Source organism: Geotrypetes seraphini, chromosome 1 (assembly GCF_902459505.1).
Source record: "Geotrypetes seraphini chromosome 1, aGeoSer1.1, whole genome shotgun sequence".
Classification (NCBI taxonomy): Eukaryota; Metazoa; Chordata; class Amphibia; order Gymnophiona; family Dermophiidae; genus Geotrypetes; species Geotrypetes seraphini.
Genome location: NC_047084.1, coordinates 56,841,174 through 56,867,583, shown reverse-complemented (window position 1 = coordinate 56,867,583; position 26,410 = coordinate 56,841,174). Strand labels below are relative to the sequence as shown.

The window sequence follows — 26,410 nt, the reverse complement described above, 5'->3', positions numbered from 1 at the left end:
CTCTGGTGTCAAAGAGAAGGCCCAGATACTCCAGGGACTGGGAAGGTGTCAAGCGGCTTTTCCTGAAGTTGCCAATGGTTGCAGCAGAGACATCGCAGTATTCACCGCACTTTCACACTCCTGATGAAACGGAGCCTGGATCAACCAGGTGACCAAGAAAGGATGGACCTGAACCCCCTGCCGACGGAGAAAAGCTGCCACAACTACCATCACCTTGGTGAAAGTGTGAGGCACCATTGTGAGGCCAAAGGGCAGAGCTGCAAACTGGAAATGCTGTTGCAGAACATAAAAAATGCAGAAACCTGTGGTGCTCCAGGTAGATCGGAATATAGAGCTAAGCTTCTGTGAGATCCAAGGACGCCAGAATCTCTCCTGAAGAAACAGCAGCTATCACTGTTTGCTTTGTTTCCATGTGGAAATGAGAAATTTGCAAAAAAAGGTTAATGACTTTAGATCCAAAATGGGTCTCCAATCCTCCGAGCCTCTCTGTGGTACAATGAAGGATAAGGAGTATCTGCCTAAGCCCAATTCGTGTTCTGGAAATGGTTTCATCGCTCTGATGTCTAAGAGAAGGCGTAGAGTACCATGGACTCGGGAATCCTTTTATGGCCAATCTGCCAAGGAGTCAAGAAACAAATCCAGAGGTAGGCACAGGCCTAAGCTGTGCCCCTCCCAAATGATGGCCAGCACCCACTGATCTGATGAAGTAGAGTATATTCCTGATAAAACTGAGAAGGTGGCCTCAGATATAAGGAAGCCCCGTCTGACCACTGGCATCATCAGGCTTAGGCGCAGCTGCTGCATGGAAACCTGAGGACACCTGGAATTGGAACTGTTTTAATGGGGGTGGTAGCCCTGGGAATATTTCTGGGAGGAAGATGCGATTCCCAGACGACACCTGCGGGAGGAACGAAAAGCACAACATTCCACTCCCGTCATCTGGCAAAACTTGTTCACTTAGGGCAGCACTTGACAGCACTGGTGATGAGATCAACTAGACCTTTATAAAAAAGAAGCAGGCCCTGTAAAGGAAGCCTGCTTAAGTGGGCTTTGAGGCAGTGTCCCCAGCCCAAAGATGGATCCAAAGAGTCCGGTGTGCAAACACTGCATAAATAGAGACTTTACTAAGAACTTGAATGAGATCATAAAGGACGTCCACCACATGATCTATACCATCCATCACCAGTGGAGGACAGGCATGCACCTCCACAGATGACACATGGCGCAGTCTGGTATGACAGGCTTGCACCATAAAGGAAGCGACCACCGCTGCTTTGTTGCCTAAAGAAACCACTACAAAAGCTTTTACAACATAATATCCACCCTGTGATTCTGAGAATCCTTAAGCATCACTCCCCCATCACTAGGGAGGTCTGTGTACCGGATAACCAGCGTCACAGAGGACTCTGCCTTAGGTTATTATAAAACCTGCTGACAATGAGGAGCCAGGGGATAAACCTTAGACATAGCATTAGAAGGTCAGAAAGAGCTTTCTGGGGTATCATTGTTCTGAAATCAGACCAAGGAGCTGTGAATGGGATGGAAAAAGGCACATAAGAACAGTTCATAACCAAAGCCTGAGAGGTGGAAGATGGAGAATCCAATTTGAGCTCTTTCAGAACATCAGCAATAAAAAGGTGGACAGAACCTCATTAAAAAGTTTGTAGATAGAAGGATCAGCACCCAAATCCAGTTGTAAGGGCGGCCGAGGTGACTAGTCCTGGCAAGGGTATCAGCCCTATTCAATATAGAAGCAGTGTCAGGAGACAGAAGAGGCATAAAATCTGATTGGCAACTACTGCAAAGTCTGCCACAGTCAGACAAGAGGGCTTCGAACAGGAAGCTATGCTGCCAACACAACAGGCTGAGAAAGACCCAATACGCCTTCCATCTGTGTCAAACAAGCAGGGTCTAAAGAATATGCTGCCACAGAAACAGAAAAAAATCCAGCGAAAAGCCATACCCCGCAATTATGGCAGAGCTCTGTTGAGGCACACACACCATACCAAAAAAGGTCCCCTATCTCAGAACGCAGGCATTTTACTCCAGTCTGGGCGAGAATTTTTTTTTTACAAGGTCGTGGACCCAGGCCAGCTCCCCAGCCCTATAGCAGTGTTTCTCAATCTGCAGTATACATGCCCTAGGGGGTATGGGGCTGACTGCCGATTCCTCCCTGCCATCCCCCGCTTGCCGCCGCTGCCTGTCAGCTCCATTTAATTATCCCCTGTTGCTGCCACAACTCTTGGAAGGGAAGGGCCAGGTGCGTGCAGCGATTGTACACCACCGTCCACAAGCATTTCCTCTGTCAATTCTGATGGAGAGAAGGTCTGGGCAAGCCAATCGTTGCTTGGCTGGCTCAGACCTTTTCTCTGACATCAAAATTGGGCCGGCGATGTGCAATCACTGCACACGCCTGGCCTTTCCTTTCCCTTCCCAGAGTTATGGCGGTGGTGGGGGATAATTAAATGGAGCTGGAAGGTGGCGGGGCGGCGGCGGACTGGGGGGAGGAGGAATTGGTGGTAGGTCGGCTTGGCGGCAGGCAGGCTTCGGCACAGGTCAGCTTCAGGCGAGGGAGGGTTGAAGGGGTGGAACAAAAGCTGGAAGACAGTGAGGGGGAGGGGACATGAACTCGGGACACAGAAGGAAGGGAGGGGGCATTAATAGGAAAAGCAGTAAATGTGGCCATTTTACACAAGGGAGGAAGGGGGCACTAACTTGGGACATAGGAAGGAGGGAGAGAATAGAAAGAGACAATTGTTGGACCTGAGTGTGTGAGTGAGAGATAAAGAGATGGTGCACATGGGGAAAGGAAGAGGAAAATTGGGCATAGAGAGGAGTGAGGTTGAGATGCATGGGGAATAGAAGGATGAGAGGGAGAAATATTGGATATAGTGATGGAGATATGTGGCATGGTGTTGGAAAGGGCTGATAGATGGAGAAATGGGCATTAGGCTGGTGGGCAGTGGTGAAAAATGCTGCACATGATTTGGGGGATGAGAGAGGAAGAAAAGTTGGACTCCTGGAGGGACACAGAGAAATGTTGGTTGGGGAATGGAATGAGGTCCGGAGGAGAGGAAGCATGCAGGAGGCAGAAATATTCGATGCACAGTCAGAAGTAAGTGCAACCAGAGACTCATGAAATCATCAGACAAAAAGGTAGGAAAAATGATTTTATTTTCAATTTAGTGATCAAAATATGTCAGTTTTGAGAATTTATATCTGCTGTCTATATTGTGCACTATATTTGTCTATTTTTCTATAGCTTTACTGAGGTGACAGTGCATATTTTAAAGTCATCTGCCTTGGCATCTTTGAAAAAAACCTGAATATAAATGATAATTAACATTTTTTCTGCATACAGTGTGCTTTGTGTGGGTTTTTTTTAATTTTGTGGTTATCATTATGTATTAATAAGATTATAATGTGTGTATATGAAAAATGGATAAAAGAAATTGCATTACAATTATTATTATTATTATGTTAGCAGTTTTCCTTTCTCAGCAAACACAGTCAATTCATCTTTCCCCAAAAGTGACAATTTCCCAAAACATTTCTGCAGCTAAATAGTTCTCCCAGCAGAAAGGCAGCCAAACCCAAAAATTAAAAAAAAAACTTTTGAAAAACAAACACACAGTCAAATCAGCTTATTTCCATTGCCTATGGAAGATCAAGCTCTGGCAGAGCATTCCAGTCCATGTTCCTGGTTCCTCTGGGTTTCTTCCTCTGCCTCTGAGCTTAGCATTTCTACATCTGCTGGGGCTTGCGAATGTGAAGGCTTCTCCAACATTGGAGCCTCCCTGGGCTGCTGCTTCCTCTGGGACAGCCAGCTCTCTAAATGTTGGAGAGCTGTAGTGCCATGCCCAGCCCTGCACGGGGAAAGGGCTTTATGCAGCTCAGGCTCCCTTCTAACCTGTTTGGTCAGCAATTTCAAACATGGTTCTTAAAAGGACCAAACTTGTTTTCTTTTTTTTTTTATTATTATTATTTTCTTTATCATTTTAATACATCCTATATACAAAGATGTTTAAAGAAATCCAGAAATATAATACTCTCATAAAGTCATAATACAAACTAAGGATTGAAATTTAAACATCCATAATAAATCATCTAATACAGTCCACAACCTAGGGAGAAGAGACAAGATGAAAATAAAACCCCCTCGGGATAGGGGAAATATACAAAAGAAAATGAAAATATTAAGAAATAGAGCAGCCAGATCTTATCCTATCCAAAATAAAAATTACCGCATTATTAACCTGTATCATTCGGACTGTGTGGAGATACCTTTACCTTCAAGGAAAAAACCTAATTGGGCAGGTTCAAAGAAAATATATTTACTCCCCTGATAGGAGACAAAACATTTACAAGGAAATCTCAACTGAAAACTTGCCCCCAAAGCAATCACCTTTGATCTATAAGACAGAAATTATTTCCTCCTGGATTGCGTCCACCTCGAAACATCAGGAAATATATGTACCCTTTCCCCCAAATAGGTAATCTGCTTTAAATTAAAATATAATTTCAGCAACATCTCTTTATCTTGAAGAAATACCAACGAGACTAATAAAGTTGCTCTTCCCTGAGTTTCAATATCAGAAGACTGCAGAATAGCGGAAACATCTAACTGAGGATTTTCATCTACTAAAGCTTTTTCTTTCTGCACTTGTTTTAAGTAATAAATTCTTTGTATCGGGAGAAGACTTGCTTCAGGTACATTTAGAACATTCAACATAAAGTTCTTAAACAGTTCTTGCGGAGACATAAACTTGGCAACCGGAAAATTAAGAATCCTCAAATTTAAGTTCTTCTGCTGGTTTTCCAGCTTTTCAATCTTCCTCAAAATCATCATTTTATCTGTTGTTTGTTTGGTAATTAAATTCTTAGTCTCTGTTGTTACTTTATCTAAATTTTTTAAGTCCACTTGGTGTTGCTGGGTAATAGTCTCTAAGGAGCTTATCCTGGAAGTAGAATTCTGAGTTATAGTAACAAAGTTAGAACATACCAGGTGAAGATTCTCAATCGCAGACCAAATAGAATCCAGGTTAACAGCCTGTGGTTTCACCAACGGTCCGAGGAGGGAGATACCAGCCGACTTTGATACGGCTCCTGCTCCAGCGATGGAATTCTGGGCTCCTGCAACCTCCCCACCGCTGGCTACCAGCGGTTTCTCTCCCCCAAAACGCTGCTTCTCCGACGTCGAAGTCAGCGTGTCTGTTGTGTGTTTCACTTCCGGGTTCACTTCGGAGAGAGAGCAAGCCTCCACACACACACCGGGGGAGCCCTCTTGCCAGTTCTGCTGCAACGAAGATTCTCCGGGGATGGGAGGGGTATGCGGTCCTCGTGGGCTCAGCGAGAGAGACATCTCGTTGTCCAAGCTGTGGAGTTCCCGCTCCACGGCAGCGGAGACGCCCGATATGGAAGGAGGGACTGTGAATGCTGTTATCACAGTCTGCCTCGGCGTCGAGAAGCCCGGGGTAGGTAGAGGGATACCCCTCGGTTTTCCTCTTCTTTTAGGCATAAGAAATAACGTTTTAAGAGTGAAATGAAGAAAATTTTTCTCCTTGAAGAGGGAAGTGCTCCTCTCAGCGTCCTGCTCCAGACGCCATCTTGCTTCTCTCCTCCCAAACTTGTTTTCTCAGGGCTATGTTCTAAGTCCTGCCTGAACTTAGCTTGAGCTTTACAATCCTGTTCCTGTACTGTAGGGACATAATGGTTAGCCCTAACTAGTTTCACAGGGTGGTTTCTAGAGATTCTGACTGGCACAAGACTGGAACTAGAGTCAGGCTTGTGACAATATTCATTGGGGAAATCCTGAAAACCCGACTGGATTGCGACACTCGAGGAGGGACTTTGATACCCCTGCTATACACAAAAGTGATCACAGATGAAGCGGGAAACTACAGGCCGGTAAGCCTCACTTTAATTGTTGGAAAAATAATGGAAGCGTTGCAGAAAGAAAGGATAGTGAACTTCCTAGAATCTAATGAGTTACAGGATCCGAGACAACATGGCTTTACTAAAGGTAAATCATGCCAAACAAACCTGATTGAATTTTTTGATTAGAAAACTGTATCAAGGACATATGCTAGATATAATTTACTTAGATTTCAGCATGGGTTCAGCTGAGGAAGATGTTGCCTAACAAATTTGCTTGACTTGTTTGAAGGTGTGAATAAACATGTGGATAAAGGTGAGCAGATTGATATTGTGTATCTAGATTTTCAGAAAGCTTTTGATAAAGTTCCTCACAAGAGGCTCCTGAGAAAATTAAAGTGTCATGGGATAGGTGGCAAAGTTCAATTGTGGATTAGGAATTGGTTATCGGATAGAAAACAGAGGGTAGGGTTAAATGGTCATTATTCTCAATGGAGGAAAGTAAACAGTGGAGTGCTGCAAGGGTCTGTACTGGGACTGGTGCTATTTAACTTATTTATAAATGATCTGGAAATTGGAATGATGAATGAGGTGATTAAATTTGCAAATGACACTAAACTGTTCAAAGTTGTTAAAACGCATGCGGATTGTGAAAAATTGCAGGTGGACCATAGGAAATTGGAAGACTGGGTGTCCAAATGGCAGATAAAATTTAATGTGGACAAATGCAAAGTGATGCACATTGGGAAGAATAACCTGAATCATACTTAACGGATGCTAGGGTCCATCTTGGGGATTAGTGGCCAAGAAAAGGATCTGGGTGTCATCGTAGACAATACGATGAAATCTTTTGCCCAATGTGCGGTGGTGGCCAGAAAATCAAATAGGATGCTAGGAATCATTAAAAAAGGGATGACTAACAAAACTAAGAATTCTGGAGGCCACATTACCAAAAGGATGTGCTGAGAGTTGAGTCGGTTCAAAGAATGGCCACCAAAATGGTCTCGGGACTCAAAGACCTCCCGTATGAAGAAAGGCTGAATAAATTGCAGCTATATTCACTTGAAGAACGTAGAGAGAGAGGAGACATGATAGAGACGTTTAAATATATCACCGGCCGTATTGAGGTGGAGGATGATATCTTCTTTTTTAAAGGCCCCTCTGCCACAAGAGGCCATCCGCTGAAAATCAGGGGTGGGAAATTTCATGGCGACACCAGGAAGTTCTTCTTCACCGAAAGGGTGGTCGATCGTTGGAATGAACTTCCACCTCAGGTGATTCAGGCCAGCAGCGTGAAGGATTTTAAAAGGAAATGGGATACACATGTGGGATCTCTAGGGGGGTAAATTCAAGGGGGTAGGGTTGTTGGAGTGGGCAGACTTGATGGGCTGTGGCCCTTTTCTGCCGTCATCTTCTATGTTTCTATGTAAGAATGTTATAATGCCCCTGTATCGCTCCATGGTGCAACCTCATCTGGAGTATTGCGTTCAATTCTGGTCTCCTTATCTCAAGAAAGATATAGTGGCGCTAGAAAAGGTTCAAAGAAGAGGAAGAGCGATCAAGATGGTAAAGGAGATGGAACTCCTCTCGTATGAGAAAAGACTAAAATGGTTAGGGCTCTTCAGCTTGGAAAAGAAATGGCTGAGGGGAGGTATGATTGAAGTCTACAAAATCCTGAGTGGAGTAGAACGGGTACAAGGGATTGATTTTTCGCTCCATCAAGGGAACATTCGATGAAGTTACAGGGAAATACTTTAAAAACCATTTGGAGGAAATTTTTTTTCACTTGGAGAATAGTTAAGCTCTGGAACGTGTTGCCAGAGGATGTGGTAAGAGCGGATAGCATAGCTGGTTTTAAGAAAGTTTTGGACAAGTTTCTTGAGGAAAAGTCTATAGTCTGTTATTGAGAAAGACATGGGGGAAGACACTGCTTGCCCTGTATTGGCAGCATGGAATATTGCTACACCTTGGGTTTTGGCCAGATACTATTGACCTGGATTGGCCACCATGAGAACAGGCTACTGGGGTTGATGGACCATAGGTCTGACCAAGTGGGGCTATTCTTATGTTCTTTTAAAACCAATTGGAGGAAATTTTTTTCATTCAGAGAATACTTAAGCTCTGGAACTTGTTGTCAGAGGTTGTAGTAAGAGCGGATAGCGTAGCTGGTTTTAAGAAAGGTTTGGACAAGTTCCTGGAGGAAAAGTCCATAGTCTGCCACTGCTACACCTTTGGGTTTTGGCCAAGCACTAGTGACCTGGATTGGCAACTGTGAGAGTGGGCTACTGTGCTTTATGGACCATTGGTTTGACCCAGTAAGGCTGTTCTTATGGTTCCTCATAGGAGGCTCTTGAACAAACTTGATGGGCTGAAGTTAGGACCCAAAGTGTTGAATTGTATTAGAAACTAGTTGACGGACAGACGCCAGAGAGTGGTGGTTAATGGAAGTCGCTTGGAGGAAGGAAAGGTGAGTAGTGGAGTCCCTCAGGGTTCGGTGCTGGAGCCAGTCCTGTTCAATATGTTCATGACTGACATTGCTGAAGGGTTGGCAGGAAAAGTTTGTTTTTTTGCGGATGATGCCAAGATCTATAATAGAGTAGTTTCAAGTTTCTTTATTTTTGATATACCGTCTATCAAAATAAGTGTCTAAACGGTGTACAAAATAAAAATTGCAAAAAAAACAATTAAAATAAATAAAAGCAATATTTTATCAAATATTTTAAAAAAATCCTAGACGAATGTAGGTTAACTACATGAGACAGAGGGAAAATAGGGGAGAGAAAGATTGTTTAAAATACATCGAAGTAAAATTAGTAAAAAAAGGACACCGAGGAGGGAGTAGAAAAAATGAAAAAGGATCTGCAAAAGTTAGAGAAATGTTCTAATATCTGGCAACTAAAATTCAATGCAAAGAAGTACAGAGTAATGCATTTGGGAATTAGAAATTGGAAGGAGCCATATGTCTTGGGAGGTGAGAGGCTGATATGCACGGATGGGGAGAGGGATTTTGGGGGTGATAGTGTCTGAAGATCTAAAGGCTGGGCTGTATAAAGAGAGGTGCAACCAGTAGAAGAAAGAATGTGTTGATGCCTCTGTACAGTTCGTTGGTGAGAACCCACTTGGAGTATTGTGTTCAGTTTTGGAGATCTTATCTGATGAAGGACATAAGAAGACTTGAAGCGGTCCAGAGGAGGGCAACAAAAATGGTAGAAGGTTTGCGTCAAATGGCATATGAGGAGAGACTGGAAGCCCTGAATATGTATACACTAGAGCAGGGGTAGGCAATTCCGGTCCTCGAGAGCCGGAGTCAGGTCAGGTTTTCAGGATATCCACAATGAATACGTATGAGATGGATTTGAATGCACTGCCTCCTTGAGATGCAAATAAATATGCATGAGATATATTGTGGATATCCTGAAAACTGACCTGGCTCCGGTTCTCAAGTACCGGAATTGCCTAGCCCTACCCTAGAGGAAAGGAGGGACAGGGGAGATATGATTCAGATGTTCAAATACTTAAAAAGTGTTAATGTAGACCAAAATCTTTTCCAGAGGAAAGAAAATGGTAATACCAGAGGACTTAATTTGAGATTGAGGGGTGGTAGACTCAAGAGCAATGTAGGGAAATTCTTTATGGAGAGGGTGGTGGATGCATGGAATGCGCTCCCGAGGGAGGTGGTGGAGATGAACACAGAGGATTTTGAATCAGAAAATATTAAGGCCAGTACTGGGCAGACTTGCACGGTCTATGTCCGTATATGGCTGTTTGGTTGAGGATGGGCTGGGGAAGGGGTTCGATGGCTGGGACGGTTTAGATGGGCTGAAGTGAGCTTTGATGGAGACTTCAGTAGATGGAACCTAAGCATAGAGCCGGGCAGATCTTTAGGTTCTGGCCCAGCAATAGCTAAGAAGAAGGAAAATCAGTAATTTAAAGAGTGGGTAGGGTTGGGCAGAATAGATGGACCATTTGGCTCTCACTCTAGCATGTGCTTAGCAAATATGGCCACTGCTCTCCTCAGACTGAAGGAGGCGGGCTCATGCTTTGTGGAAGCAGCCCAGAATAGTGCTGCCCGATTCAGGAAAAAAATTTTCAATTTGATTCAGCCTATTGAATCGACTTTTCAATTCGATTTTCCTGCCCAATTTGGTGTTTTTTTTCCAAACATCCTGGTGGGTTTATTTTATAAATGGAAACAAACTAGCATACCACTATAACCATGAAGTGCATCACACTCTTCTACCACGGTCTCAGAACTGGAGACTACGCATGGTATTTATATCACAAACTCGAGTGATCAGCGTAGCAATTTAGCTCACTGCTCCAATCATTGACCGCTTAGGTTTTAAAACATATAAACTTTAATAATTTAATCTTAAAATATTTCTTGTAGAAAACTTTTTTTTTATATATACTTTTAGTTCATTTTATTTTAATTCATTTTATAGAAAACCTCACTATCAGTGCAAATTTGCCCACATTGTATGCACTATTAAGGATTTGAAAAAATGACAAGCTATTTATCTTTAAACAGCGCTTGTCTCTGGATATCTTTTTTTCAGCAGTGCTCAAATAGTTGCACAAGCCAGTATTGCACAAGCCGACGCGGCCAGCGTTTCGCGGACTCACTGTTTGTCTGCTGCTTCAGGGCCAGCACTGCGGCATTCAATTAGCATTTAGTTCCAACGTCAAATTTTTATAGCCTCTTCACCCCCTTTGCCCTCTCCTAACCACACTGGCGCTGTGGTGTAAAAAAAATAAGCAAACAAAAAAGACTTTTCCTCTCTCTGTTAAATCTTAGCTCACATTCGTGGTCTAATACCAGCTCTGGCAGGATACAAATTTCAAATCTGACATATTATAATCACAAAATAGAAAATAAAATGATTTTTTCTATCTTTTGTTGTCTGGTTATTTTTCAAATCATGTTGGACCCAGGCTCTGCAACAAACGTCTTCTGATAACTCGCTTTTCAAGGGGTCTCTTTCTTTCTTTGTGCTAACCATCCATCTTCCATCTCTGTCCTCCCCTTCCATTTCCCTTCCCTCTCCCGGAGGTCTGGCATCTTTCCTTTTTTTTCATCTCTATTCCCGTAGCTGCAGCAATCGACCCCCACCATCCCCAGATCCACCATCTCTCCTTTTCTCAACTACCCTTTCATCTAGCATCTCTCCCCCCTTCCCCACCAGTTCTCCCTTTCTCTTTCTAACTACCCTCCTATCCAGTATCTCTATCCCCCCTATATCATCCCTTGTGTCCAACTTCTCTCTCTATCTTTTCCTTCCCTTCCTAAATCCCATTGTCCACCATCTTATCTTAGCAGTGCATTCGACCTCGTAGACCACTCCATCCTCCTAGACTGCCTTACCTACATCAGCATCTCTGGCCAAGTCCTCAATTGGTTCCGCGGATTTATAAAAAATAGATCATACAGGGTATTCAAGAATGACTCCCTCTCATACAGCTGGGATAATGCCTGTGGGGTCCCACAGGGCTCCCCCCTCTCCCCCACCCTGTTTAACATCTACCTCGCCTCCCTGGAAAACCTCCTGCAAAACCTCAAGCTCAAATTCTTCATCTACGCAGATGACATTACAATAGTCATCCCACTAACCAGCTTCACTCCAGAGTTGCTCACCTCTCTTTCAAGCTCACTTACTCAGATAGAACTCTGGATGCTATCCCACAGACTAAAATTAAATCCTGACAAAACCAAATTCTTCCTAGCTACCCCCAACGACAAAATCAAAGACACCACAATCCAAGTGAAAGGTATGGCCTTCCCCATCGAACAAACCTTAAAAGTATTGGGAGTCATCCTAGACAAACATCTATCCCTGGAAAAACATACTGATATTACGGTCAGGAAATGCATTTCAGTTCTTTGGAAACTACGCACCATAAAAAAATACTTCGACGACACCTCATTCCGCCTGTTGACTCAATCCTCCATTCTCAGCATCCTAGACTACTGCAACATCATTTATCTGGCCTCCACGAAGAAAACCATCAGGAGACTGAAACTTATCCAGAACACCGCCGTTCGCCTTATATTTGGCTTAAACAAATGGGACCACATCACCCCTTTTTACCACAAACTACATTGGCTACCCCTTGAATCTAGAATCCTATTCAAGTTTGCGTGCTTCTGTTACAAAACTGTCTTTGGGCTATCTCCGAGCTACCTCACCCCTCATTTCATCCTGAACTGCAACAAAAAGAACTCCCGCAGAATTAATCTTTTCGCCTTCCCCTCCCTAAAACTTTGTCACCTCAAAAGGTTCTTTGACAAAACCTTCACCTTCCAGGCAGCCAAACAGAACACTTGGCTAGCCCAAATTCTGCTCAAGGCCCACTCCTACCTTGATTTCCGAAAAACACTCAAAACGCATTTATTCCACGCTCAATATCCCTAATCCCATCTCTTCCATTTCTCTCTCCCCTCCCTCAAACGACCCAACTATCCCGGTCCCCTCCCCCCTCTTTTTGATCTCCCCCATCTTACTAACTCCAATGACCTACTCATTCCCCCCTCGCATGCCCATCTTTATCACCTCATTGCCTGTAATTATGATCAACTGTAACCATGATCAATTGTAATTTCTTGTTAATTTTGTTCCAATACCTTCTTTACTTGTAAAGATAGTTTATTGTAATTTCTTATTAAGTTCTGTTTAATTGATGTGAACCGCCTAGAACTCCCTGGGTATGGCGGTATACAAAAATAAAATTATTATTATTATTATTATCTTTATCCCTCTCCTGTTTTTAAATCCATTATTTATTTTATCCCTCCATGATCTCCTCCAAGTCCATCTCCCCCTCCATCTATCTTCCCCCTCCACCAAGTTCAAAACAAATGCAAGGAAGTTTTTTTTCACCCATCCATCTTCTCCCCATCTCTCCCTCTCAAGTCCATTAATTTGGCCAACTCTCCTTCCATCCCATTGCAGTAAGCTAGGGAGTCACATATGTGAAAATATATTGCCTGCCTGTCCTAGGATAAAGCACAGTTATTTACCGTAACAGGTGTTATCTGGGGACAGCAGGTAAATATTCTCACATCCCACCCACCTCCCCCCAGTTGGCTTCTCAGCTTGCCTATGGAACTGACATCGGGTGGGAAGACACTTGTGCATGGGCAGTTGCAAAGTTTTTCAAACTTAAAGGAACAGTTCACTTGTCAAACTTCTGTGGATGACATCACCCATATGTGAGAATATTTGTCTGCCATCCCCAGATAACACCTGTTACGGTAAGTAACTGTGCTATCTGGACGAAAGGAAGCCAGATAATTGGAGATTTTTTTTCGTTTGATACAGTGGTTTAACCTGTTATCATTTAAGGAAATAACATATAAATCCAGCATTTAGATTATCAGTAATACTATCAGTATAACCTAGAAAATCATAGAGAAATAACAGTTTCCAAGAATATATGTAAAAGGTCCTGAAAGGAGCATTAGAACAATAAATAGATATTCTTGAAATAACAAATAAGCCTGGAAAGCACTTCTCTGAAAAAGTTAGGGATGCAATGATAGTCAAATGGAAATCTAAAGAGTGAGCTTAAAGTCATGGTTGGAGATAACAGCAGGATGAGGATCATCAACAAACGGTATTAGGAAAAGGAATGAAGCTTCCATTATTAAATGTATGTTCATTTAGTTAATTGTCAGTGGGATTTATGTGTTTATCATAAGAGTGTAGTTACTGCAATTTGATAGTCAATAAATTTCTGAATTTCAGTAGGATCAATATAGGTAGTAGTTCAGTTGTGTGTGATTTTGATACGCACAGGATACATGAAGCCAAATTTGGCACCAATATCTTTTAAATATGTTTGGTTTTCTACTAGCAGCAATGGATTTTGTAAAATCAGGAACCAATAAGTTTCTTTTCTTGGTAAAGCAGTTGCTGATGTGTTTTAGCTATGGTTAGAATTTTCAAAGCAGGTTGAAAACATAAAATTTTAGCTACCATAGGTCTAGGAGGCTTCTGATTTGCAGAGATTCGAGAAGTCACCCGATGTACACGCTCTTTTTCTAGAAAGTATCGAATTTCGGGCCAAGTAATAAGGGAATCAATGTAGTCAGAAAAGAAATGGTATCAGAACCTTCCAATCCTTCAGGAAGGCCTTGAATTCTGATATTGTTTTGGCGACTTCTTTTGGAGAGATCTTCCAATTCCCTTTTTAAATTAACAATCTCTTGATCATGGTGTTTGAGAATAGCATATTTGGTGGAGTATTCTCTAGTTTGTTCCTCAATAGCATTGAAACAATGCCTAGCATCAGTGAATTGTGCATCTAGGTTCAAATCAATTTTGATTCTTCAACTTGTTTTTGCATGATAGTTTTAAATGCACGTATTTCAGAAGTTAAAAAGTCTATTTGAGACTCTAGTTCTTGGCGCCATTTTTTCTGGCATGCCTGGATCATGTTTAGGCCATTTGCCACTTGGAGGAGAGGCAGTCGATGATTCTGACTTACTATACTTGGATAATGACATCTGCATGGATTAAGATGGATGATATGGCTTGTCCAGTTAAGGAAACTGGATATTCTGCATTTAAAAAGGCTGTTTGTGAAAAGGGCACTCACAAACTGGGTCTGACATGCTCGCCAAGCCACGCCCCCTCCCTTTAACGCAAACTTAAAGAAAATAAGCTTACAGTTCAGTTACTTTCACAGAATTGAAGCAATTTCTACTGGTCCACCATCTACCAGTGTTTCTCTGAGGGCTCAGAGAACTGGGAGAGTCAGTTCAACACTTGTTGAGGATAATGTTGTATTTTTATAAATTAACTAGTCTTATAGCCCGTTAAATTAATGGGTGCTAGAATATATGTGTGTGTGTGTGTGTGTCTGTCTTTATTTCTTTTTCTCTCTCCTTAGCCGCTTTCTGTATTTCTGTCTTTCTTTCTTTCTTTTTTTTTTTCCTTGGCTGTCCACCACCACCTGCTTTACCTGTCCATTCTCCCTTCCTTTTACCTCCCCTGTGTCCTCCACCACCCCATCACTGCTCACCTTATCCAGCAGCAGCCCTTCTCCCTTTGTTTTACCTCCCCCCTGTCCATCATCATCTCCTTCCTGCTCCCCCTGTCCAGCAGTAGGCCTCCCTTCATTTTTCTGCCCCCCCTGTCCATCAGCACCTCTTCCCCTGTCCATCAACCCCTTTTTCCTGCTCCCCCTGTCCAGCAGTACGCCTCCCTTCCTTTTTCTGCCCCCCCCGTCCATCAGCACCTCTTCCCCTGTCCATCAACCCTTTTTTCCTGCTCCCCCTGTCCAGCAGTATGCCTCCCTTCCTTTTTCTTCCCCTCCATTTCTCTGTGCTGCAGCATTTCCCTCCCACCCCACTTCCCTGTGCAGCATTTTCCTCCCCCCCATACCTTCCTCCTTACCTCCATGCCTAACCATTCTCTCCCCCTCTGCTCCCTTTCCTCTTTGAACTTCAGGTGGCGCAATGATCTAGAGGAATGAGAGAACTGGTTACTCTGGATAACCTATACTTATTACTTCAAAAGCTGAGCCCTCTCTCATATTACAGATTCATAGCTCATATGTTCTTTAACAACAATTTGCATTCTTCCCAGTATCTTGAGATATATATTTTTTAAATTAAATTTTAAATTCTTTTTCTGACAATGGCTTCCTAGTCGGGCAGCAGCAGCAGCATTTACAATTAATTGCTGTTGCCGGCTTCAGGTCTTCCTCTCTGGCAGTTCCTGTCTTCATGAAAACATGAAGTAGACAGGACCCGCCAGAGAGGAAGGCCTGAAGCCGGCAACAGCAGCGAATTTTAAACGCTGCTGCTGCCCGAAGAGGAGGAGCGGTGGGGTCGGAAGAGGTGGAGCTGCGGCTCCCCAAGCTGAGATTTCTGCTCCTTCGGTCCCGGATGTCTCTCTCGCCATGTCCCGCCTGGTGGGAGGGGCCGGGCTGTGCTTTGCTCACACTTCACGGGTGGCCGAGGAGGGCCAAGCAGCTCCAGCCCCGCAGCTCTGTCCCGGCGGCGTTGGGGGTGTGAGAGGAGCAACTAAAACTTCTGGGGTTTGCTACAGACTGAAGCATGGTGAGGGGCAGAGGCCGGAGTCGGGCAAAGGAGGAGACTTACGTTTGAGGGACGGCAGAACTCCACGTTCACTCCCTCTGTGACAGGGTAAGGTGCAGTCCGTCTCCCACCAGTGACGTACTAAGCGCGCATGCGCACTCTTGCTGGCACAGCGCGACAGATCAGATCTCAGGGAACACGCGGTGAGAGTGCGCATGCGCGGCTAGCATTTTATTATTATATATAGAACTATTTATTATAAGGAAGGAATGGTGAAAAACTTGAAGGGGTATAGTCCTCTTTATAGGCATGCAGTAGCTAGAATCATGGAATAAAATAACTACTGAGCTCAGAAAAAAGCAGAAAAGATGGGGGCATGGGGGGTAAAACATTGGCCCAGCATGTCTAAAACAATGAACACTGGGAGCCTGACTTAAAAGTATAGACCCTAAAGTCTGCTTACATACTTTAAAGCAGGGGTCTCAAAGTCCCTCCTTGAGGTCTGCAATCTAGTCGGGTTTTCAGGATTTCCCCAATGAATTTGCATGAGATATATGTGCATGCACTGCTTTCAGTGCATATTCATTGGGGAAATCCAAAAAAACCCGACTGGATTGCGGCCCTCAAGGAGGGTCTTTGAGATCCCTGCTTTAAAGCAATGTTAAAACACACACTTCAATACAAACAGCCTACTCCCATTAACATAAGAATAACCATACTGGATCAGACCAGTGATCCATCTAACCCAGTATCCTGTTTCCATAGTGGCCAATCCAGGTCACAAGTACCTAGCAATACCCCAAATATTAGCAATATTCCATGCTACCGATCGCAGGGCTTCTCCCATGTCTGTCTCAATAGCAGACTATGGACTTTTCCTCCAGGAACTTGTTCAAACCTTTTTTTAAACCCATCTACATTATCTGTGTACTGTTGATGTCATCACTACACAGATGGCCCCAGCAAGAAGGCCGCGAAGCAGCCTGTGAGTGCTGCTGGTCTGATGGTCACAGTTGGTGGGGATCGGTGGGGAGGGAAGGATATAGGGTCATCGGCGGTTCAGCTGCGCAGCGGATGCAGTGGCAAGTGCTCAAGGGTTCTGCTGTACGAGGTATGGGAGGGAGGGAAGGTTAGAAGCTGGGCAAGGGTTCTGCACAGGAGGATGGGAGCGAGGGAAGGATGGAAGCTTGGCAAGGGTTCTGCTGCACAGGGGGATGGGAGGGATGGAGGGATAGAAAGATGCTGCAGAGGGAAGGCACAAGGGGATGGGTGAGAGGGGAGGAAAGATGTTGCACATGTGGGGGAAAGCAAAGAGGAAGAATTGGGGTGAAGGAGAGGAAAGAAGAGATGATCATTTACAAAAAAAAGCCCTACCTGAAAATAAGACCTAGTGCCTTTTTGGGGGAAACACGGTATGTGCAATGGAAGGACAAAGTACTGTAATGTTGCCCCTAGAACCTTAATGGAATCAATAGCTTTGACTGTAGTCGCTGATATCATAATTGGACTGGGAAGAACAGGTGCATGGGTATGACAGAAGAAATTTGGATTTATCTGGATTTAGTTTTAATTTGTGTAAATTTGACAGTTATGTCATGTAAGCCCGTTGGTTAAATGGGGTGCTCAGTGAATGCCTAGATCCTGCCCGGATAATGGAAGAAGGGGTATATAAAGAATTTATTTGTTTGGGATCAGGGCCGGGACAAATTTTGAAGCTGGGGGCCGTTGTAAGCACACATCAGACTGTCTACTCATAAGAACATAAGAATTCCCACTGCTGGGTCAGGCCAGTGGTCCATCGTGCCCAGCAGTCCGCTCACGCGGCGACCTTTAGGTAAAAGACCAGTGCCCTAACTGAGACTAGCCTTGCCTGCGTACGTTCTGGTTCAGCAGGAACTTGTCTAATTTTGTCTTGAATCCCTGGAGGATGTTTTCCCCTATAACAGCCTCCGGAAGAGCGTTCCAGTTTTCTACCACTCTGGGTGAAGAAGAACTTCCTTACGTTTGCATGGAATCTATCCCCTTTTAACTTTAGAGAGAGCCCTCTCGTTCTCTTTACCTTAGAGAGGGTGAACAACCTGTCTTTATCTACTAAGTCTATTCCCTTCATTATCTTGAATATTTTGATCATGTTCCCTCTCGGTCTCCTCTTTTCAAGGGAGAACAGGCCCAGTTTCTCTAATTTCTCACTGTATGGCAACTCCTCCAGCCCCTTAACCATTTTAGTCGCTCTTCTCTGGACCCTTTTCTGTAGTACTGTGTCCTTCTTCATGTATGGCGACCAGTGGTGGACGCAGTATTCCAGGTGAGGGCATACCATGGCCCGGTTTAGCGGCATGATAACCTTCTCCGATCTGTTCGTGATCCCTTTCTTAATCATTCCTAGTATTCTGTTCACTCTTTTCGCCGCCGCCGCCACACATTCGTGGACAGCTTCATTAACTTGTTGACAAGTACTCCCAAGTCTCTTTCTTAGGGGAGTCTCTCCAAGTACTGCACCGGACATCCTGTGTTCGTATATAAGATTTTTGTTATCGACATGCATTACCTTACACTTATCCACGTTGAACCTCATTTGCCATGTCGCGGCCCATTTCTCGAAAGGGTGGTAGATGCATGGAACAGTATCCCAGAAGAGGTGGTGGAGGCAGAGACTGTGTCTGAATTCAAAAGGGCCTGGGATAGGCACTTGGGATCTCTCGGAGAGAGAAGGAGATAATGGTTACTGCGGATGGCAGACTAGATGGGCCATTTGGCCTTTATCTGCCATCATGTTTCTGTTTTTTTCAGAAAATCAGATCGATTCACCCAAAGTAAATTGGTGAATCAATTTGAATCAGGCAGCTCTAGCTCACCTGGGTAGTATACCTGGTAGTCTTACCTGGGTAGTATAAATAGACTTAAATCTATTTCTCTCAGGTGGTCAGCTTCAGGTAATAGGCAAATTGAAGGGGCTTTCCCTCAGATTAGATGGCCAATGGCAGGAGAGAATCCAAAAGACAATTTAAGTGCCAAAAGCAGAGCCTAAATCTTCTTTGGGGGTGTATCTACTGGTAGTATCCCACCCCTTCAGCAAATCAAAGAGCTACCTTGGCTTCTACTAGAAACTGCTATAACTCTTGACCTGGGCTCTGGCAGTTGCTGAAATCAGCAGGTCTGTCCAGTGTATCAGTTCCCTTTGAAACTCTCTAGCTCAAATAGGTGCAGAGAGCAGCTGTAATTACTAGGGCTACAAACAGATAAGGCTGCAGAAAAACCGCAGCACTGATAATGCATTGAATAGCTTATAAGCAGTCATGTGAAATATATACCCCCATACCCACAATGCATAATATTTCCACACTACTTCACGTAAATTGACCTCTAAAAATATCCCATGACTGACTGAATGCATAACTTTTATATTCAAAATTTTACTAAATTCTTAAATTTAGGAACATAAAATGTTATAGATAATGGGGTAGATTTAGGGCAGGAAAAAGGTTAGGAGGCTAGCCCTGGTTCAGCACTAGGCTCATAAATCTAGCCAAATGAAAGAAAGACATACTTTTATAAGCGTAAAGCATATCTTTTATGTTTCTAAATTAAGATGAATTTTCAGCAGAAAACTTATGCTTATATGTTTGTCTGAAAATATGGCACAAATTTATGAAGCTAAGAAAGGAGCTTTAATTTAGGAGTTGAGCCGAATATCAAACCTATTATTGACTTAGTCCATTTATTATAACTTTTATTGTATTATCTCCACACTATATTGGATATTTCTGCTACAATAAAATATTACTATTAAGAAAGGAACAATGGTGTGCTAAGTATCTCTATTCTCAACTTTTTGTTTTCATTTCATGTTTCTAGATCCTAACCATACTTTAAAATGGATTTACAGTGAGATATGTTCTCTTTCAGCTCCATGGTGCAATGTATGGAAACGGAATCTACCTTAGTCCACTGTCAAGTATATCATTTGGTTACTCAGGTATGTATGTATTATGATGTTCTAATTTGTTTGCATATCTAGTCTAATCTAATCTTAATATTTTTGTATTCTGCCCATTCCCCTTAGGGGTCAAGGTGGATCTTATAACAAGGCAATCAGCAACAGGACAGTTAAGAAATTTATTTATTTATTTATTTACTATTTCTAACCCAGTGTTCTTCAACCTTTTGACACCTATGAACTGGCGGAAATAAAATAATTATTTTGTGGACTGGCAGTTGAAGAACACTGGGCTAAGTCATGGGCCAGACCCTGCCCATCTCCACCCAATCTCCACCCCAGATCCCGCCCCCATAATGGTACTAATTGTAACACCATTTTTTCTTTTCATTTTTCATATATACAGACACAATATAATCATATTAACAACACAATGGTTAACCACAAAATTAAACTACAAAAAGCACACTGTATGCTTCTCAATATTCATTCCTATCAGAACACAGATAACCCCATGCAAATATGGGACCAAAAACTAAAAGTACTAATATATACAAACAAACTCTAAGATGCAAGATTTTGCATGCAGTGCAACCCCAGAGTAAAAGGAACAAATGCATTTCTTCCTGAACAGACAGCAGATGTAAATCAATCACTAAATTAAAAAATAAAATCATTCCCCCTACTGTTGTTGTCTCCCTCCCTCCCTGCTGTGCCTTGCCTTCTGGCCTGCTCCTGCCTGGCCATTTTATGCTTCCCCCCCCCCCCCCGGGTGTTATCTTCGGGCCGGCTCCCTCTTCCTCAGTGATGCGATGCACAAAGCTGTGGGCAGCAGCTCCTCGCATGTCCCGTGCCTCATCTGGAAGCCTTCCCTCTGACGTTGCGACATCAGAAAGAAGGCTTCCGGTTCAGGCGCAGGACACGCGTAGGAGCATCTGCCCACGGCTTTTTGCACTGCAGCACTGCGGAAGAGGGAGTTGACCCGAAAACAACACCACATTGATTGCACCGTGGACTGGTGGCTGAAGAACACTATCTCAAGCCCAAAGCATGTGCCGGCCCTGTGGACCGACAGAAAATTTGTGCGGACCAGCACCTGTCCATGGACCGGTGGTTGAAGAACACTGTTCTAACCCATCTTCCTAAAAGAGCCCAGAATGGGTTACAAATTAACTTAGCTATAAGAAAGTTTGAGTAAAGACTTCTAATAGAGATAAGCGAGAAGATAGTTTGAGAGTGATTTTTAATAGTGATGACAGAATGAGCTCAGACTTCTTACAGTGGTGGGACAATTCCCATACATAAAAGGACAGATCTAACATAGGTGATTGGACTATTTTTATAATAGCAGGACAACTTGAACAATTACTCCCAAATCTAACATATGGGACAGATTTAACATAGGTATTAGGATAATTTACAGTAGCAAGACAGAATGAACAGTTATTCCCAAATCTAACATAGGTGTTGGGACTATTTATAGTAGCAAGACAGGGTTAGCAGTTTCTTACAAATTATAGGAAGTCATCATAGGTTGCCATAAATGGAGAGCTTAGTCGGAACTGATTTAGGGTCAATCTTTGTGGTAAGTACTAGATAAACAGATGGGTTTTTACTGCTTTCCTGAAATGGAGTAATCCTCCCATGAACTGATTGTAGATGGGATTCCATTCTATAATCAGGTAGAAAGAGAGAGTAGACTTGTGGGCACTTTCTAACTGATCAGTTTGTACTGGCGGAGTGGTAAGTCTTCTTTCACCTTATGATCTTAGTGGCTGATTTGGGATATAGGTTGATAGATTTTCTGACACTTAGGCTGGGACCATATTATCAAACAATTTGAAGGCTAGTGTCAGAACTTTGAAGACACCGCAGTTTCAAACGGGCAACCAGTGTACAGCTGCCAGTGCTGGAGTGATGGGGTCTCAAATAAACCCCATCTCCCAGCCAACATTTTCATCAGGGAATAAACCACACAAAAGATATACCCCCTCCCCCCCGGATGCGTGTATATTATAACAACAGAAATAACAGACAAATATAACAAATCCATAAAAGACGTCAATAGGCCCCAAACTTCCTGGAAAAACTTGTCAAGGAAAATACAAGAGGAAATGCAATTCTGGATTTAATTCTGAATGGACTGCGAGGACCGGCACGAGGTGTAGAAGTAGAGGGGACACTGGGAAGCAGCATTCACAATATGATCCACTTCAACCTGGACGCAGGGGAGAAACACCAGTCCAGACGGTCAGACGGCCACAGCGCTGAACTTTCAAAAGGGAAATTACGAAGGGATGAGACTCATGGTGGGGAAGAAGATTAAGAAGAGGATAAGCACTGTAAAAACGCTAGAGCAAGCTTGGTCCCTTTTTAAGGACACAGTCAACAAGGCGCAAAATCTGCATATACCGCATATCAACAAAGGATCCAAGAGGAAAAAGAACAAAGAACCGGCATGGCTCACTGTAGAGGTGAAGGAAGCGATCAGAGGCAAGAAAATTGCATTTAAGGAATGGAAAAGGTCAAAAATGGACAAAAACTGGAATAAGCACAAACAACAACAACGCAGGTGCCATAAGGCGGTAAAAGAGGCCAAAAGAGACTACGAGTTAAAAATAGACAAGGAGGCAAAAAACTTTAAGCTTGTCTTTCGATACATTAAGGGGAAACGACCCGCGAAGGAAGCGGTGGGGCCATTGGATGACCATGGAATAAAGGGAGTGCTAAAGGAAGATAAAGAAATCGCCGACAAACTGATCACATTTTTTGCATTCGTATTTACTGCTCTATGCTGGAAATGAAGATGGGAAACTGATAGGGCTTACGGTCAGTCTAGAAGAGGTATACAGGCAGATTGATAGGCTAAAGAGCGATACATCCCTGGGACCAGATGGTATCCATCAGAGGGTCATCAAGGAACTGAAAGGGACTATAACTGAATTGCTTCAATTAATAGCCAACCTGTCGATCAAATCAGGAAAGATTCCGGAAGACTGGAAGGTGGCGAATGTTATGCCGATCTTCAAAAAGGATTCGAGGGGAGATCCGGGAAACTACAGACTGGTGAGCCTAACCTCAGTACCTGGAAAGATGGTAGAGGCGCTGATAAAGTACCGCATCATTGATCACCTTGACGGACACGGTCTGATGAGGACCAGCCAGCACGATTTCAGCAAAGGCAGGATTTAAGGGAAAATTGGACGCACATCTTCTTGCAGGACACATTGAGGGATACGAGTGACTAATGTATGCGTCAGGGTACGCCTGGCTGAGCCTCCGCGTGTGCGGATCACCGGACTGGATGGACCCCAGGTCTGATCCGGTGCAGGCATTTCTTATGTTCTTATGTTCTTCGAGGGAATGAAAAGGCAGATGGACAAGGGCAAACCGGTCTACATTGTATATCTGGATTTTCAGAAGGCGTTCGACAAGGTTTCTCATGAATGACTACTTCGGAAAATTGCGAGTCATGGAATTGAGGGTGAAATACTCACTTGGATTAAAAACTGGCTGGAGCATAGGAAACAGAGAGTGGGGGTAAAGGGACGATACTCGGACTGGAAGAGCATCATCAGTAGGGTGCTGCAGGGCTCGGTGCTTGGACCCGTGCTCTTTAACATCTTTATAAACTATCTGGACATTGGTACGACGAGTGAGGTGATTAAATTTGCGGACGATACTAATAATTTGCAGGCTTTTACTAATAATGACAGAAGTCGCCATACAACAAATTACGAGCAATTGGAAGGATTGGAAGAGGCTTAACTATAGTTTTTGGTGGAATTCCTTGTGTCATATGTATAAAATGGAAAGAACATTAGCCATTCAGAAAGGGAATTTCAAGAAATTTCAGGAGACTTGGGAGCCATTAGCAAATTATTGGAATGTTTAATTATTGTTTTCCCCTTTAAACATGCACATCTGGGAGGGGGGGAAAGGGGGGTCTGGTATGATAATGAATTTTGGTATATTGATATGGGATTTACTATAGATATTTTATGTGTTGGACATTGTGATTGTTTAGGGAGAGGGGGGATTAATTCTGAAATGGATATTAATAGTATATTAAGTGTGATATTTGAGTATAAAATGTATTTACTGTTACAGTTATTGTAAATTTTGAAAAAAAGAATTGGGAAGAAAAATTTGCGGACGATACAAAGTTATTCAGAGTTTTGAAGACACAGGGAGATTGTGAAGATCTGCAACGTGACATAATCAAGCTTGAGAAATGGGCATCGATATGGCAAATGAGGTTCAACGTAGATAAGTGTAAACTGATGCATGTCGGTAACAAAAATATCATGCACGAATACAGGATGTCAGGGGCGGTACTTGGAGAGACCTCCCAGGAAAGAGACTTGGGAGTTCTGATTGACAAGTCGATGAAGCTGTCTGTGCATTGCACGGCGGCGGCAATAAAGGTGAACAGAATGCTAGGAATGATTAAGAAGGGAGAGGGTTATCATGGTGGGCCCTCACCTAGAGTACTGCTTCCAGCACTGGTTGCCGTACACAAAAAAGGACACGGTACTACTCGAAAGGGTCCAGAAAAGAGTGACTAAAATGGTTAAGGGGCTGGAGGAGTTGCCGTACAATGAGAGATCGGAGAAACTGGGCCTCTTCTCCCTTGAAAAGAGGGGACTTGATCAAAATGTTCAAAATACTGAAGGGAATAGACTTAGTAGATAAAGACAGACTGTTCACCCTCTCCAAGGTAAGTAGAACGAGAGGGCATGCACTAAAGTTGAAAGGTGATAGATTCCGTACAAACTGCAACAGGGACCCTGCCAACCCTGAGCCTGAACCTCAGGAATATGAGTCTTGTCCTACCGGCAGCTTAGAAAGGGAAGGTTTAGAATCCCTAAGAGAAAGACAGAACCTATTTAGAAGTGCTAGATGAAAAACTACCCCTTTAAAGCTGCAAAAGCTAAGTCCCAGTTTGAGTGTGCAGGTCCCTTTAAATCTTCTCCTGTCCCAGCCAGAGGGAGGGGGAGGGGCCCTGGAGAACGGAACTTTGGGGAGCAGCCCTGGTTGCTTGAGGGACAAGCTGCACCTAGTGAAGGAAGAGATGATTCTTTCACACAAAACGAACTCTGCCCCCTTGGCTACTATGGCCTCTTCTCACCCAGAATCAACTGGAAAGGAGGTGGCCTAGCTCTGCTTTACAAATCATTCTTCAATGTTCAGCTCCTTGAAAAGGGCAGCCATACCTCATTAGAATTCATATTAGCTTCTGTTAACGACAAACTCCACCCCTACCCACTAGGCATCCTGCTACTTTACCGCCCTCCTATCCCCTGAAATAAATGCTCAGAACTTGTTCTAGAGACTATAACAAGAGCCTTCCTAAAATTCCAGAGACTACTGATCATTGGAGATATTAACCTCCACTTAGACGATAACACCAGCAAGGACACAACTGAATTCAAAGACTTCCTCACCTCCCTAGGCTTCACCACTCCTTCGCCCACACCTACCTACGATAAAGGACATACACTAGACATCATCAGCTTCCTCGATCTGACTGAGCACAAAACTTCTGCCGAAGAGGCCCGCTGGGACCATGTCCCATGGTCTGACCACCTTCTAGGCTCTTTCTGCCTCCCCATCTTCATGTCTCATCTAGGTATTCCACCCCGGCCCACAAAATCTATCACCTACCGCAAAAAAATCACGAGTGAACTGTTCTGGACCCAATTTCTTAATCAACTTCCCCCTTTTCCTAAACATGCTGACCCAGAGTCCAATTGGCATAATTGGGTTACCCTTTCTGGGACTACCTACCTTGCTCTTGCCCCTTTATCTACAAAACCTATCTCCCACTCCCACAAAGCTCCCTGGTACCTTCCATACCACAGGGAATTAAAACAGAAATGTCGAACCCTGGAACAGAAATGGAAAAAATCGAAATCCCCCTCAGACAGACAATCCTGGCGAGACAACATCAAGTTCTATAACACAGTACTAAAAAAAGCAAGGAAGAATTTCTATGGAGATAAAATCACCAGATCAAAAAATCAAAATAGTACTCTGTTCTACATCTGGCGAAACCTAACCTCAAAAACTGACTCCACCTCTCCCCTATCCCCCCTCATCCGCAAACGACTTAGCTAAATTCTTCAATGAAAAGATTTCCACCATAAGGAGTTCTTTCCCCCCAGTAGTCTCTTACAACTCTCTACCTCCCAATGACTCAAATCCTATCCCGGCTGATAGATCCTGGATGACATTTGAACCCGTATCTGAACCCCAGATCTCTAAACTCTGTCTCAGACTGAAATCCTGCAAATGCATCTTAGATCCTTTCCCCTCCCACCTTTATGAAAACATTCCTGCACAGGCCATCTCCTTCCTTATGAGACTTATTAACTCCGCTCTACTATCAGGCCTGTTCTCCACTAAAATGGGTCACATTGCCTTGTCACCTATTCTGAAAAAAGCCGATCTCGACCCCTCCTTACCGTCAAACTACCGTCCCATAGCAAATATCCCTCTACTTACCAAACTCCTAGAAACCATAGTTGCTACCCAGCTCTCTTCCTATCTCG

General features: G+C 43.5%; 1 protein-coding gene across 3 annotated transcripts in view; it reads left to right on the top strand.

Annotated features, from left to right (window-relative positions):
* Positions 1 to 26,410, top strand: part of PARP8 (poly(ADP-ribose) polymerase family member 8) — a 505,058-nt gene that overhangs the window by 438,920 nt on the left and 39,728 nt on the right. For all 3 annotated transcript variants that reach the window (XR_004538173.1, XR_004538172.1, XM_033931570.1), the window contains one exon: positions 19,826 to 19,895. Coding sequence is in view for 1 of the 3 variants with exons in the window: in XM_033931570.1 (XP_033787461.1) it covers positions 19,826 to 19,895 (70 nt within the window). In the remaining 2 variants the exon portion in view is untranslated. The remainder of the gene's footprint in view (positions 1 to 19,825; positions 19,896 to 26,410) is intronic.